The sequence below is a fragment of the Amia ocellicauda genome, chromosome 2 (genome assembly GCF_036373705.1).
Source record: "Amia ocellicauda isolate fAmiCal2 chromosome 2, fAmiCal2.hap1, whole genome shotgun sequence".
NCBI lineage: Eukaryota > Metazoa > Chordata > Actinopteri > Amiiformes > Amiidae > Amia > Amia ocellicauda.
Genome location: NC_089851.1, coordinates 34,750,252 through 34,764,907, shown reverse-complemented (window position 1 = coordinate 34,764,907; position 14,656 = coordinate 34,750,252). Strand labels below are relative to the sequence as shown.

The following is a 14,656-nucleotide window of genomic DNA, read 5'->3' as shown; positions in this document are numbered from 1 at the left end:
CTTTATAGTAATTGAATCTAAACACCTGTGAATGATCAATCAAAATAAATATCAACTTCCTTCTAAACAAATGCTAATTGAAATTCCATGTTCCGATAGAAACATTGATTTTAATGTCTAAAATTGAATTAAAAGACAGTAAACTAAAAAAAAAAAAAATGTTAGTAGCAAAAACAAAGTTTCCTGAAAACTCAGATTATAAATACATATAACTCAGACTCTCATTTAAGTATAGATTGAAGACCACCCTCAAGGATTAGTCCATTTCAATTATATGTAATTCAGATATATATGAGCCAAAAGCATCTCACAAGCCACATGATTCCAGTACAGTGTGTAGAAGGTTCTAGAACATTGTGACAAGACCTTAGACTGGGTTAGAGCCCTCCGTCCCTCTAACCTCCTTGTACTCTTCTCCTCAAAGCTGCCCCTGGGCGTGTTTGTCTTTCCTGGCACTGCTTTGCCTGCGGCTGCAGTTTGTTGTTCTGCTATAAAGCCTGTCTTGTTTCATCCTCGCTAGGAGCGCTTCATTACAGTTGGTTATTAAAATACATGAAAGAAAGAAAAAATAGCAGATCATGACTTTGCTTTGCTTTTAGATGTGAAACATGCATCCCAACTAAGCAGAATAAACTATGGATTATAATGAAGAAGTATTAACATCTTTAAAACAATTGATAGACATCTGATAGGGTTAAAGTGAGGAGATGGGGCAGACACATGAATTTATGTGCCTGTTGTTTTTGTTTTTCTTTGGGACAGGATTACACACATGTTGTTAAAATCCTACTGTATGTAGTTGGACTGTGATTTCCCCTGACAATCCTCTGATGTGTCCCTTCATGAATTTATGTTCGTTGCTGTGTGAGTCACTATATATGTGTTTCTCTGTCTCTGCAGTAGGTCATGCACCCTCAGCCCTAATGTGTCTAAGCCTATTTCTCGTCCAGTCTGTCTTGCGAAAGGAACGTTGCATAGGGCAGAGCTATTGATTTTTCTTTGACATGTTGCCCCCAATACAATAGCGTAATCCTTCAAAACCCAGTGTGGCTTATGTGTCACAAACATTTAACAGGCTTGGCAAAAATACATTATCTCAATTTACCAGGCCTCTGTATGTGACATGTGAGTCACGCTGGGGTCCTGGGGCATAAGACAACTCTAATAAATAAACACATCTGAAGGAGACTGTGGGATTGATTTGATTAAACATATGCTGTTTCATGTGGAATTAGGACAGGATGGTCGATGCAGGGCTTCAAAACCTTTCTCAACACGTTTGCATTTGATTGTGGATCATATCTGAGCCTTGCACAGTTTGAAACTTTGGACACTTGCAATAAGATGGACATGCATTTCCAAATCTCTGCAAACCAGTCCTTCAACACAGAATTGTGCTGCAGTGGCCTTTTAAAGAAGATATAGCATCATTCCTCATATGTAGTTCTGTGCCAGCATATTTTGGTCTTGAGATAACGAAGGCTTTTAAAACCACTTTGATTTATCTTCTAATTGTTCAGCGTAAGTAGGCAATTCCAGCTGCCTCCTGCTGTTTACTAGCACCCTTGTGGGTGTTTTTAGAGAGCTGTTTTAAATGCTTGTTCCCCCTGATTGCTGTGGGCCTGTTGCAACTATTGCGATGACATTCGCCTCTCTAGGACTCTTCTTTGACACTCTCTCAGGGCGATCTGGATTGCACATCTGGTGCACTGCATGTGCTCTGCAGTTGTAGCCCGAGAGACCCTCTGGGAGGAAAGAAGCTGTATCTGAGCTGCATCCCTGCATTTCCTTCCCCTGTTTCTGCTATTTTCACATCACAGCGGAACACAAAATATAAATATGTAGGAACATTTTCTGCTGTTGAAATGAGAACTTGCAAATGCAGCTGTTAATATCCTAGTGCATGCATACGACTCCCAAAAGGTTAGCAGTTTTAGATCAGAGTAGATCTATCTAATCTAGTTTGTATGTGCAATTAAAAATATCCCTAATTCCAAATGATCAATCAGCGTCCACAATGATGGGAGGTGTTCAATCATTTTGCATTTCAACAGGCCACTTGGTGACCGCACACTGGCACTGGCATTGGCTGTGGTCTCCATACGTGACGTCTCGGCTGAAGCCCAGCACTGCGGGCAGCCCGGCCGGCTCCAGTACCTGTGCGCTCCGGCGCGACATTGAGACGAGCTGCGCCTGCTCGACACTTCAGCGCAAGATCAGCGATCAGCAGGGCGGAGAGAGCAGCCATCAGCTGCGTACAGCCACGGACACAGCAGCGCTATACAGACGTAGCATATATTTAAGGTAAGGGTATAACCTTGAAACATCGGATTGTGTGGCAGACGTACAATCTCTGGGATGTCAGGCTCTTGTCTGAAGGCATATGATGCTGCTGTCCGCTGTGTGTGTGCACGGTGGGTTTTTTGTGCAGCCTTCATGACAGCAGCTTGTATTTTTCCAAAGCTGTGTCAACAATTATAGTTTCGTTTCGCCCGACGGAAAGTAGACCGAAGAAGATCTTCATTTTGCGGGGCATTTGCGCGGCTGCAGCTGCGCATATAGACAGGCGTGCAGGTTACATGACGCGCGTCCATCGAGGTGTGCATTTGTGTCTGCTGGGCACCTCGTGTAGTGGACGGTGCTCACGTTAGCAGGCGTTGGGGACGAATAGTTGTAATATCCTGGGTAATATTTGCGCACTTGACAACAGAAGGCCATGTTTCTATTTTCCTTTAAAGATGAAATGTCATTCGGATTGAGTTTTTAGGCTATCCACGCAAGAACCAGTTGAGTCATCGCGTAAGCAATGAAAAAACAGCTTCAGGTGGCATCACAGCTAGAGCCAAGAGCACCGAGGCAGCTTGTGAGAGACTGTGCTTTATTGAGGTGCTTGCAAATTAAAGCTGTGCTTAATATGTTCTTCTTAATAAACACATATTCGAGTCTTTATTCGTTTGCAAATAAGCCAACATAAATTGTATTTCCACCTATATATACCTATATCTATATCTCTCTATCTATATTTATATCCTAAAAAGCATAGTATACACACGATACATAATTATGTGACATGGGAGGATAATTGTCTCAAGCACATTTTTCATAAATATATCCATAAAATGCAGAATAACATCATAATATCTGTTTTGTATTGTAATGATTCCACTGTGTATGTATGTATGTATGTATGTATGTATGTATGTATGTATGTATGTATGTATGCATGTATGTATGCATGTATGTATTTATCTATCTTTAATGCAAACTTGGTTTTGCTATAACAATTATTCCTATGGTCTGGCAAATGATTCAGTTTGAACTCTATGAAGGGTTTATAGGTGGTAATATAAATGGGCACTAATAGACCTAAATTTTATATATTAAAAATAAATCTTCTTGATAATTAAAATTGCCCTGGCATTCAATTGACATGATTTAGTTGATTTCAGAATGCTGTCTGCATTTCCTCTGCCTGCATGGGGGCCTCCTACCAATGTATTTACCGTTTTCTTTCTCTGCCACTGAAGCATAAAGGTTTCTTTAGTCTTTAAATCCAAATGTCATCCTGTCAAGATAAAATAAAAATGCATTGCTTCTGACAGCTGAACATTCTCTAATCTGGTTGCTTTTTGTGTTGGGACAGTAAGAGACTGGATCTGGAGAAGCAAAGAAAATGGAAACCATTTCTATGATGGGAAGTCCATTGAATACCAAGGAGTCCTTCCTACCAAATGGGATCAAGAATGGCCTTAAAGACGGTGCAAAGGTCACAGTGGGGATCATTGGGTCAGGGGATTTTTCCAAGTGCCTGACTATTAGGCTGCTGAGATGTGGCTACCATGTGATTGTTGGGAGCCGGAATCCCAAAAGAGCTTCTGAGTTCTTCCCCCATGTGGTTGACGTCACACACCACGAAGATGCATTTGCCAAAGCCGGACTTATATTCATTGCCATTCACCGTGAACACTACGCTTCCTTGTGGGATTTGAAGCACCTGTTAGTGGGGAAAATCCTGGTGGATGTCAGCAACAATGCACGCATGAACCAGTACCCGGAGTCCAACGCGGAATATCTGGCCTCCTTGTTTCCAGAGTCTTTTGTGGTCAAAGGGTTTAATGTGATCTCCGCTTGGGCAATGCAGTCTGGTCCAAAGGATGCTAGTAGACAGGTAAATGTAAACATCTCCCTAGTTAGCGTTTTCATTCATGCTTCTTCCATACTAACAAACTGCACACTGTATTATGACAAAAGACCATTCTACCCCTATGCCTTAAAACAAAATAAAAAAGGAATAATGTCAAATGAGGGACTATTTTTAGGATGAAGTAACCTTCGTAATGTCACAGTAGGGACTGAACAACTGTTAAATAAATAATTATATATATATATATATATTTATTTTTTAAATCATGCTCCAGCAGTATACTATTATTGTGGTGGAGAAAAAACACATTAAAAACCCACTTCACTTCACTGTTCTCTGATCTCTCAGATCTCCCCCAGAGGTATGCTTACAAAAATGTCTAGAATAATTCACTTTGGTTAAAATAGGACACTGGGTGCTTGCACCACTGTCTGACCACTGTGTTTTGTACTGTTATGTGTCCTTGCTGAAAGATACATGCACTGCAGAATTTGATTTGGAGGATAATTTAAGGCTTTTTAAGTTTTTAGAATGTGATAGAAAAGTTAAATATATATATTTTTCAATTGTGTATTTTATATAATCAACACATTTTTTCATAGCATCTCTGGACTGAAAGTGAATGCAATTCTCAGCTTTTCTTTTTAGAAAAATCTATAGGGCCATTTTATTGTACAACAGAAATGTTGAGTCCCTCTGTTCTGAAGATACCAAAGAACTGGAAAAAACATGATTATTCATCATTATTCAACATTGTTTTAATGTTTATTGAAAATGTGGATTAAGAAATGTTTTTTATTACTTTAATCAAGTCATTAAGAGACACAATGCATGAGGAAATTGGCCTATCGGTAATGTGTAAAATAATTTCTTCTTTAAAAAACATATTTTTCTATGTTTTGGTTTATATATACAAATACATTATGAGTTGCCTGAATATCCTGTAAAAGCATTTCTTCAGTCTTGGATCATATCTGGCCTCTGAAATCTAGAGAGACTATCAGCAATATAAGTCTAATTCATTTGTTATGCCGTGCTCTATAAATTAATGTTCATCACCTCTCTGAGTAGTATTTTTTCAAATATTAAGTAATGTGTCTCTCTGTCCCCACAATTCATACAGTAGCAAATTATTTTATGGTAGAGATTTTTAGTATTTTCTACCTAACACAATTCTTAGTGTGCTCTGTTCTCTAATGATTCATAAAGTATAATATATGCGTATTTCTAAATACCTTGATTCATGTGCAGTATATGTTGTTTACAAGTTCTAAAGCATATCTATAATAACATCCCATTGGCAGTTTACTGTACAGCGTGGCAGGTTCTATAATCCATGTCTTCCTCAGATGGATTGATATCTTTCAGATGGATGCTCATGTAAGAAAACAAAGTTAAAATGAAAGGATTAATTTTATGTAAAGATCATGTCAATGCCTTCTGTCCCTAGGTGTACGTGTGCAGCAATTCAGTGGAAGCGCGTCACCAAGTCTTGGAAGTGGCTCGGCAGTTGAACTTCATACCTGTAGACATGGGGATGCTCTCCTCTGCCAGAGAGATTGAGAACATCCCCCTGCACCTCTTTACTCCCTGGAAGGGCCCTGTGCTGGCTGCCGTCAGCCTTTCCATCCTTTTCTTCATCTACTCCTTCATCAGAGACATCATCCACCCCTACGTGAAGAACCAGCAGAGCGACTTCTACAAGATCCCGGTGGAGATCGTCAACAAGACCTTGCCAGTGGTCGCCATCACCCTGCTGTCGCTGGTGTACCTAGCAGGGCAGTTGGCCGCAGCTTACCAGCTTTACTACGGCACCAAGTACCGCCGCTTCCCGCACTGGCTGGATGGCTGGATGCAGTGCCGGAAACAGCTGGGCCTCCTCAGCTTCTTCTTCGCCTCAGTGCACGTAGTCTACAGCCTGTGCCTGCCGATGAGGAGGTCCGAGCGCTACCTCTTCCTCAACATGGCCTTTCAACAGGTACTTTCAGATAAAGGGTCTGGATTTCCAAAGCTGATAATGGTTTCACTAATGACTAATGAAGGGCAGTATGTACGTTTATTACAGTTTCTGTCAAATCCATCCATCCATCCATCCATCCATTTTCGAAACCGCTTATCCTTGTGAGGGTCACGGGGGGAGCTGGAGCCAATGTTTCTGTCAAATCTTCTCCCTAAAAAAGGTTGGGGATACAATATGTGAAATGTAATGTACTGAATTCAAACTGCTGGTCTTATTCATGAGTGAATCATTTATTAAATTCAGGAAATCAGGAACAGCGTTCGTGGAAGAGACGTGTTACTATTCCATGTTTAGAGAAACGGAGTGCAGTTCTAGAAGCGGCAATCTAAATTGGCAGTACGAGTGCAATTTGGCTTGACCGGGGCCTTTCCTTTGCAGGTTCATGCGAATGTAGAAAACGCCTGGAATGAAGAGGAGGTGTGGAGGGTGGAGATGTACATCTCCTTTGGGATCATGAGTCTGGGCCTGCTGTCACTACTGGCTGTCACATCAATACCATCAGTGAACAGTGCGCTCAACTGGAGAGAGTTCAGTTTCATTCAAGTGAGTTGCATGCTTTTCACTTTTACAGCCTATGGATGGAGCTGACAATTAGCTCACCTTTCAGTTTAAGCCACAGAAGGATCTTATCACTATCAGGACTTTATTGGTTTGAGAAACATTGAATGTTTATTTAAAAATATCACAATGCTGTTTGTTGTTCTAAAGGCCTGTACTGGACTGTACTGCACAGTCTAGTACTGACCTACTTTAAAAAGAATGACAAGTTAATTTGTAGGGGCATATGAATCAAGTCTCACCTGGAAAGTAGGGATGTAAAAGTTAACATATTTAAACAAATAAAGTTGAACTTGTTATGCAAAGTTTAATAATATTTAATTAATTTAAAACACAAACGTTAAAGTGCTATAAATATAACTGTCAATCATGCTTAGTGACAATTGGAAAAATACTTGAATGATTGCATCTGGGTGAGGCGCATTTTTCTTCCACAATTATAGGGTCATATTTTGCTGTATGATGTATCTACAAAGCACACTGAAAATATAACTATTAGAAAACATTATGAATAATTCAAAATACCGGTGTTTGAACTTATTAACAAACATGGAAACATCATTATAATGTATATTTTTTAAATACAACATTTGTGACAATACCAAACCAGAGTTTAAAGAAGCATACAGTTTGGTAACCAAATTTACTTGTTTCTATTCCTCCCAGAAAAGCCAAAACAAACCAATTTTTTTATTTTATTTTAGTTTTGTGCAGTATAAAGAAATAAATACTGACATAAATATACTGTAGCTCTCTTGTTACTTCTTCAAATTGGTTAGACCCATGCTACAATTTCTGTAATTACTTGTTAAATTAAGCATCCCGGAGGCACCACTGTTTTCAGGGACTGAAAACACTGAGCCGGCAGCAACGTTAGAGTGTAGGGAGCTGCACAGTGCCATGGTAATGCACTTATGACATTACGGCTTACAAGATGCTCCCGAAACTGTTGTCGAATGTGAAGTAGGACACAATTTTAAGGAGGCTTGCACTATATTACTGTGCATCCCACTGGAATAGTGAAAGACTAATATAAAGAGCTTTACTAGGCTGGCAAAACTGGCAAAGGTGTATTTGTGCATCCCAGGATCAAGCCAAGAACACCATTGTAAATAAGCTAAATTGCAACTATATGTAATGTCTCACCAGTTCTTTATCAATAAACCAAACTATTTGTTAACAATGCATGTTTAGACCATGCTCAAACTCTTTCAAGGAGAGAGGCATTTCTTCATGTTACTGCTTGTTTTTGCGTTTAGTCTACACTGGGCTACGTTGCTCTGCTGATTGCCACGTTCCACGTCTTAATCTACGGCTGGAAGCGAGCATTCGAGGAGGAGTACTACAAATTCTACATGCCACCGAACTTTGTGGTGGCCCTGGTGCTGCCTTTGACCGTCATTGTGGGTAAAGTATTCCTTCTCCTTCCCTGTGTGGGCAGAAAGCTGAAGCGGATTCGGCGTGGCTGGGAGAACAGCCAGTATAAAGAGGAAGCCATTGGATCGGCAGCCCATGTTTCTCCGGAAAGGGTGACCATTATGTAACCGCAGTAACTAGCGAGCACTGAAGAGGGTTGGTGCACATCTTCCAGAAATACTATTCGCCAAAATATCTTGGTTTGAGTTTCAGTTCTGCTCTCAAAAAACAACTATGGTCCACATCATGAAGTGCTGATTTCAGAACTGGTCTTCAAGTCCAGGGAAATGTTCAAGAAACAAGGTATAGAGATTTTTTTTTTTTTTTTCAGAACAGAAGTGTATGGGTTTACACTGATATTTTAGGTGCTCAGTGCAGCGGGAGTAAAGAATAGAGGGACTTCTTAGATCAGTCGTTTTAGGTCAGACTTATAAAATGCATCAGTAATAATATGAATAGGTCAATGACATTTAGTGACTTCCTGTAATTGTAAGTTCAGTACTACAAAAGAAAAAAAAAGTAGCTTAGAAAATCGTATTGAGCATTTTTTTTAATGTTAGTTTGTACTAAGCTGTTAATCGCACATGCTTCTAGAGGAAATACGGACTGTGAAAACACTTTCTTTCCCTTTGAGGAATCATAAAGTTTAGTCTATATTTAACATGTCAATTACTGTTGGGAGTGCCATTTGCTTTAAAAAAGCACTTACTGTTATGTTATACAGTACTATTCAATAAGTGATGTATGAAACATTCGGCAATATTAGAGGACACAGTTGCATAAACAGTATTTTCTCCTTGTGAAGCATTACCGTGTGCTGAGGGAAGCTACTAGTGAGCTGTATTGGTCATATTGGTGTAGTGCCTCCCATGTGTGAATATAATTAACTCCTGTATTTTAGTCATGCGTAGTGTATACATAAATACAGTAATATTTAAAAATATAATTTATGCAATTTAGAACTTAGTAAAATGAAGTATTAATCCTACATTTTATAGGAAAAGTGCTATCTAGTTCATTAATCAACATACAGAGTATATTTTAAAAGACTGGGTGATGTTGAAATCTCATACAAAGAACACAGTTTATTTTTATTTTTATTCATGTTAAAGTTATATAGTGATATTTTTTTATATAGGTAAAAGCATATTCAGATGTGAAAATGTAAGGAGTAACAGCAACTGGAAAACATTGCATATTTATTATTCGTAACTGAAATACGTAATTCAATCATGTGCCTAGGGTTTTGAAAATGCATTGTTATTGCTTTTTTCTGTGTGTTGCCCTGGAATGCGTAGCGTCCTTTGTCTGAAGGAATTTGCAGAGGGTACAATTTGTACTGAGCTGGAAAAATAAACAATGCAGGTTCAAGTTTGCCTCCAAATTGCCGTAAAGGTTTTTTTATGTCCTGTAATGTATCTGCTGATCCCAAGATATACATCATTAAATTGCTGGTTGCTTGAGGGTGTTTCATTGATGAAGGCATTTGCTTATTACATATCACATTTATGCAAAAGCAAGAATGAAAGTGGAGAATACAGTATAGCAGGTGTGCGATATGGACAGGACATCACAAATAAACAACATATGAGGGTAAAACAACATCTATACACCTCTGTTTATAGTATAACTATATTTCAGACATGTCCACCAAGCTACAACCTACTCAGTCTAGACTCTAGATTATGGCTGGGATTAAATCAAACCATTCATCGAAAACTAAAAATCTGTACTCAATGGCAGCTTTATTTTCTCTCTTCCATTCATAAATATAACTTATTATGCAGTAATATACAGGTGTGTAGTTTGCTATTAGTTGAGTGGGAAAGAGTTTTGATTTTTTCCGGCACTACATTTAAATTACAATACAAACATGGCTTAAAAGTTGAATAATCAGGACAGATCAGAAAAATGGCATTAAAGTATTAAAATAGTTATAAGAAATGTAAAGTATTACAGGAATGTAGGGTAAGTATTCAGGTCTCAAATAAGGAGAGGGCAGGGACATATTTAAGACATGACACCAGATGTGTTATGTATATTCAAGTGTGAATAAAGTTTGCGAGGATAAAATAAATATAATTATCCTATTATATTTTATTCGCCATTGTAGAAATTAGGTGATTGATTTCGTATTTTCCACCTCAAATAGTTTGGACTGAGTACCAACCACCAAAGTCCACAGTGCAACTCAAAATCCTACTGATGTCCTGAGCTCTGCCTACTATTTATTTAATTATAGGTAGGAGGTAGGAGGGGGGATACAAAAGCTATTGATCTCATTGAACAAATGTGTTAGTAAATTGAAGATTATGTTGCAGTTTGAATGTTGTATTACTGAATGTCATTTCACTATCATGTATGCATTGTGGTGCTTTATGGTGCCTGGAGTTCAGTACTGTTTGGTATCATATGTTAATTTCAAACTGAATTACATTATTTTTTAAATGCTAAATGCCTGCCTAATTAAGTTGAGAATGTCATAATTGTGAAAAGCACTGCCCCTCCATGGAAAATAATCCGTACGTCCTGTGTTTCTAGTTGCCCTTAATATTGTCCTGCTTTTCCAGAAATGTAAAATTTTAGTTTCTATCTGTTAATTATCCATATTGATGTAAATGTTCTGCATTATTGTCGAAAGATGCCTCTCATCATCCATTTCATTCTCATCAGTTTGAAGTTTAAAATGCTTTTCAGGTTAAGACCTAGACCTTGTTCGAGACCTTGTTCCTCTCCTTAATTTGCATAATGATTAAGCTGCTTCAGTTGACCAGTGCATTAACACAAGATAGCCTCTACTTTGATTTAATTTGATCAGTTGAAAGTCCATCTCTTTGTTAACATCTTTTCAATTCAATATCTGCCACAATAAAAAAAAAAAGTATTGTCCTGTGTTTTTGTATATCGTGTTTCTTCTTCTAGTATTCAAGCAGTGCTGTAAAATGCACAACATGACAGCTTGCAGCAATTGTAAGCTAAGGAAAAAGGACAAATAGTAGGATTATGTTCGCCTCATTCTGGCTGCTGCATATCAGCCTAAGCACCTGAATTGAGTTTCTCAATGAGCTGCTGTAAGAGCAGTTAAGAACAATACCAGCGTGTCATGCTGCAACCAGGTGTATTGTACGAAATCAATGCAGACAACAGATTCAGTTTTACATCCGCATTGTTCCTGATGAAAGCTAATGTGTATAGTTCTTATGATGACTCTCCTGTGTATTTGTCCGTGGAGATAAAACATTCCAACCAGTCAAAAGCTATTAGTCTGCTTTTGCTCCACTAACTATAAAGGGTGAAAGTATGTGGGATAGTTTGTGTGTGTGTGTAGTTGATTGGGGGTTATGTGGCCTTCTTTCCCTTCATATAGATGCCCTCTAAGCCATAGTGTTAAGTGTCCAGATTTGTTCAGAACGAGAGGAAAAGTGATGTTTCAGCTTTAAAGCAGTCGAGGCAATATATTAGATTTCTGCAAAAATTCAAGCTGGAATAAGGAGGCTTTCTTCTAATTTGGCTGGACTCCAGATCCTGGGACAGAATACTCCCACCACACAGAATAAACAACAGCAGCAAAATCACTCCTCAGTCATAAATTCCTATGGTAATAGCTTTAGTTTGACAATACAGTATTGTGTCTGCCTATGATTATGGAGACAGACATCTTATATCTTAGAAATTAAAATGTGTGGCACATTTACTGCAAATTAGAAAATGGTCCATTCACAAAATTATACTGCACATTTCACATGACTACATAAATTGTGTGGAATTATTAAGCAATTTAAAAAACAGGACACTAGTTATTTTCTTCTTTCTTTATTTTTCTTTACTTTTTCACACAATACAAATATATAGTTTCATACACTTTGCTGGATCTCTTATCCTCCACACACCTCTAGAAAACAAATTGCATGTATTGTTGAAAATGGGGTAGGCTTATGAATGAAGTTGTTTAGTTAACATTCTCTTTTGTATGCAGTTTTCATTCATAACTTTCACACAAAGTCACTATTCACTAATGATCACTCATCTGTAGCCGTTAGTTATTGAGGGACTGCTTAAAGTATACTACTTTATACATTTTTTGGAGGGAAGCTTGAACGAACATGGTCAGATAATGTAAAATGGAATTGTCACCAATAATTATCAGTTTTCCCAAAAATATAAATGAAGGAACTACAATGACATTAAAATGATTACAGGATATGCTCATACATATTTCTGTAATTCTAATTATATAGTTCTGTAATTCATCCCATGTTGGAAAAACTGTGAACAATAGCACCTACTGTACCTAACTCCCTAGATGAGAAATACATCACATTAAATTAAGTCACAGTTTCTTCTGACTGAACTTTAACAAACAGGTTGCTGTATAACACACGTTATTTTTTAGACATCAGAATTGTTAGAGCTAACTAATCAGATGTCTGCAGAATTTTGGATGAAACACAGCTTCTGATAAGTTATATTGTGTGTTTGGTAATGAGATATCCTAACAACATCAATCTAAGACTATGGTTTTGTACTCTTTTGACCAGTTAATTTACAGTTTTTTCAAGATTAAACCAGTTTCCAAAAGAGTGCTGAAAAAACATTATTGATAAATGATTATATTGCAACAAACTGTATTAATAAAAATAAAGGAATTAATCACTCAATAAGGTTTAAATGAAGAGTTCTGATACTGTCAATTATACATACATTTCATTATCATTATCATCAGCCTTTGTCTATCTATCCACTGCTGGATGGAGACCTTCCCAAGATGTCTCCACAGCATCTCTTTTCCCAAGTCATGCCAGCAAAGCTTCTGATTTCATGTTCTTTTTAATTGATCTTGTTACATCTCTTGGGATCCATTCTATAGCTTCTTTTGTCCATAGTTTGTCTGTTCTTCTTGCCATTTTATAATCTTTACTGTTCTTAGTATTCACAAAGATATTGAACATGACTTTGGTTTTACTCAGGTTACTTTTGAGTCCAGTTTTCTAACTTGCATCTGATAGTTCTTTAACTCTAGGTGTTTAGGCAATGATGACCATGTTAAAATAGATTTTCTATGCAGTCAAAAGTCAATCCTGCATGATGTAAAGTATAGTATATTTATATTTATACTTTTAAAGTATGTAGATATATTGGTCCATTACTGAAAGTTTATTCCTTTCATTTGTTGTTATTTAGACAGTATTTGAGGGTATATGTACTACTATTAAGGAATACTATAATTATAATCAATGTTACAGTTACTAGTGCTATCACAAGAGCAATTAAATATGTAATGTATGTTTGGAATATAAAAGGTTCAGCGAACAATATATTTCCTTATACAGTTAGGTCCATAAATATTTGGACAGTGACACAACTGCCATAATTTTGGCTCTGTACGCCACCACAATGGATTTGAAAGGAAACAATCAAGATGATTGAAGTGTAGACTTTCATCTTTAACCTGAGGGTAGTTACATCCAAATTGGGTGAACAGGAATTCCTCCCATTGTTATATGTGGTCCCCCCAATTTTAGGGGCTCATAAGTATTTGGACTAACTAACATAATCATGAATTACATTGGGAGTTTCAATACTTGAGGCAAAATGCCCAAGAACAAGCAGGAACTAAAGACAGCTGCCGTGCAGGCCTGGCAGAGCATCACCAGGGAAGAAACCCAGCATCTGCTGATGTCTATGGGTTCCAGACTTCAGGCAGTCATTGACTGCAAAGGATTTGCAACCAAGTATTGTTAGTTTGTCGAAATACTTTTGAGCCCCTAAAATTGGGGGGACCACATATACAAATGGGTGTAATTCCTACACCCAATTTGGATGTAGCTACCCTCAAATTAAAGATGAAAATCTACACTTCAAGTACATCTTGATTGTTTCCTTTCAAATGCATTGTAGTGGCATACAGAGCCATAATGATGACAAGTGTGTCACTGTCCAAATATTTATGGACCTTATGGACACAAATCTTAATAAAACCAGTAAACATTGGACTTGAAAGTTAGAGCCCCACATTGTCTTGCTCTGTAGAATAAAACCAAACAAAACAACAAAACAACCAAAATAAAATTAGGTAATTTCCAATTAAATCTAAATTAACTGTAGTTGTTCCCACTCCTGGTTCTGGAGAGCAACATTCATGCAGATCTTATAGACAACTTCAAATCAACAAGGGCTAAAGATCTGGAAACAAGTGGTTCTGTAGACAAATTAATTAAATAATTGGTTCAATTCAGTCTTCAAGAGCTTGAAATGAAAACAAGAATACCCCGCATCTCTCAAGGAGTGGAGATGAACATCACTAACATACTGCATATTATGTACACAATGCTTCTTATTTTTCATCTTCACTCGGTGATTCCCTGATAACATTATTTTAAGTTTTAAACAGTAAAACAAATATCAGACTTGCTAACATATTGTAAATCTTAGACCATTGTTTATGAGGCATATATATATATATATATATATATATATATATATATATATATATATATATATATATATATATATATATA

The 14,656-nt window shown here is 37.4% G+C and overlaps 1 protein-coding gene across 4 annotated transcripts; it reads left to right on the top strand.

The window, feature by feature from the left end:
* Window positions 1-1,534: 1,534 nt before the first annotated feature.
* LOC136769551 (metalloreductase STEAP2) lies at window positions 1,535-11,032 on the top strand. 4 transcript variants are annotated; one of them, XM_066723321.1, is made up of 6 exons: window positions 1,535-1,841; window positions 2,055-2,304; window positions 3,644-4,168; window positions 5,595-6,122; window positions 6,543-6,707; window positions 7,982-11,032. In XM_066723321.1, the coding sequence occupies exons 3-6, from the start codon at window positions 3,674-3,676 to the stop codon at window positions 8,264-8,266; spliced, it is 1,473 nt and encodes a 490-aa protein (XP_066579418.1). In that variant the 5' UTR covers window positions 1,535-1,841; window positions 2,055-2,304; window positions 3,644-3,673; the 3' UTR covers window positions 8,267-11,032. The 4 variants fall into 4 exon arrangements, with proteins under 4 accessions (XP_066579418.1, XP_066579419.1, XP_066579416.1 ...); XM_066723322.1 differs by having other exon boundaries at window positions 1,535-1,923; window positions 8,164-11,032; XM_066723319.1 differs by having other exon boundaries at window positions 1,535-1,923.
* Window positions 11,033-14,656: the final 3,624 nt, after the last annotated feature.

What these genes read in the sequence shown, in the direction of transcription:
- LOC136769551 (XM_066723321.1), top strand. Translation starts at nt 3,674, where the DNA reads ATGGAAACCATTTCTATGATGGGAAGTCCATTGAATACCAAGGAGTCC. An exon ending in CAAAGGATGCTAGTAGACAG is followed by an intron (nt 4,169 to 5,594) that starts GTAAATGTAAAC and finishes TTCTGTCCCTAG; the next exon opens with GTGTACGTGTGCAGCAATTC. An exon ending in GAGAGTTCAGTTTCATTCAA is followed by an intron (nt 6,708 to 7,981) that starts GTGAGTTGCATG and finishes TTTTGCGTTTAG; the next exon opens with TCTACACTGGGCTACGTTGC.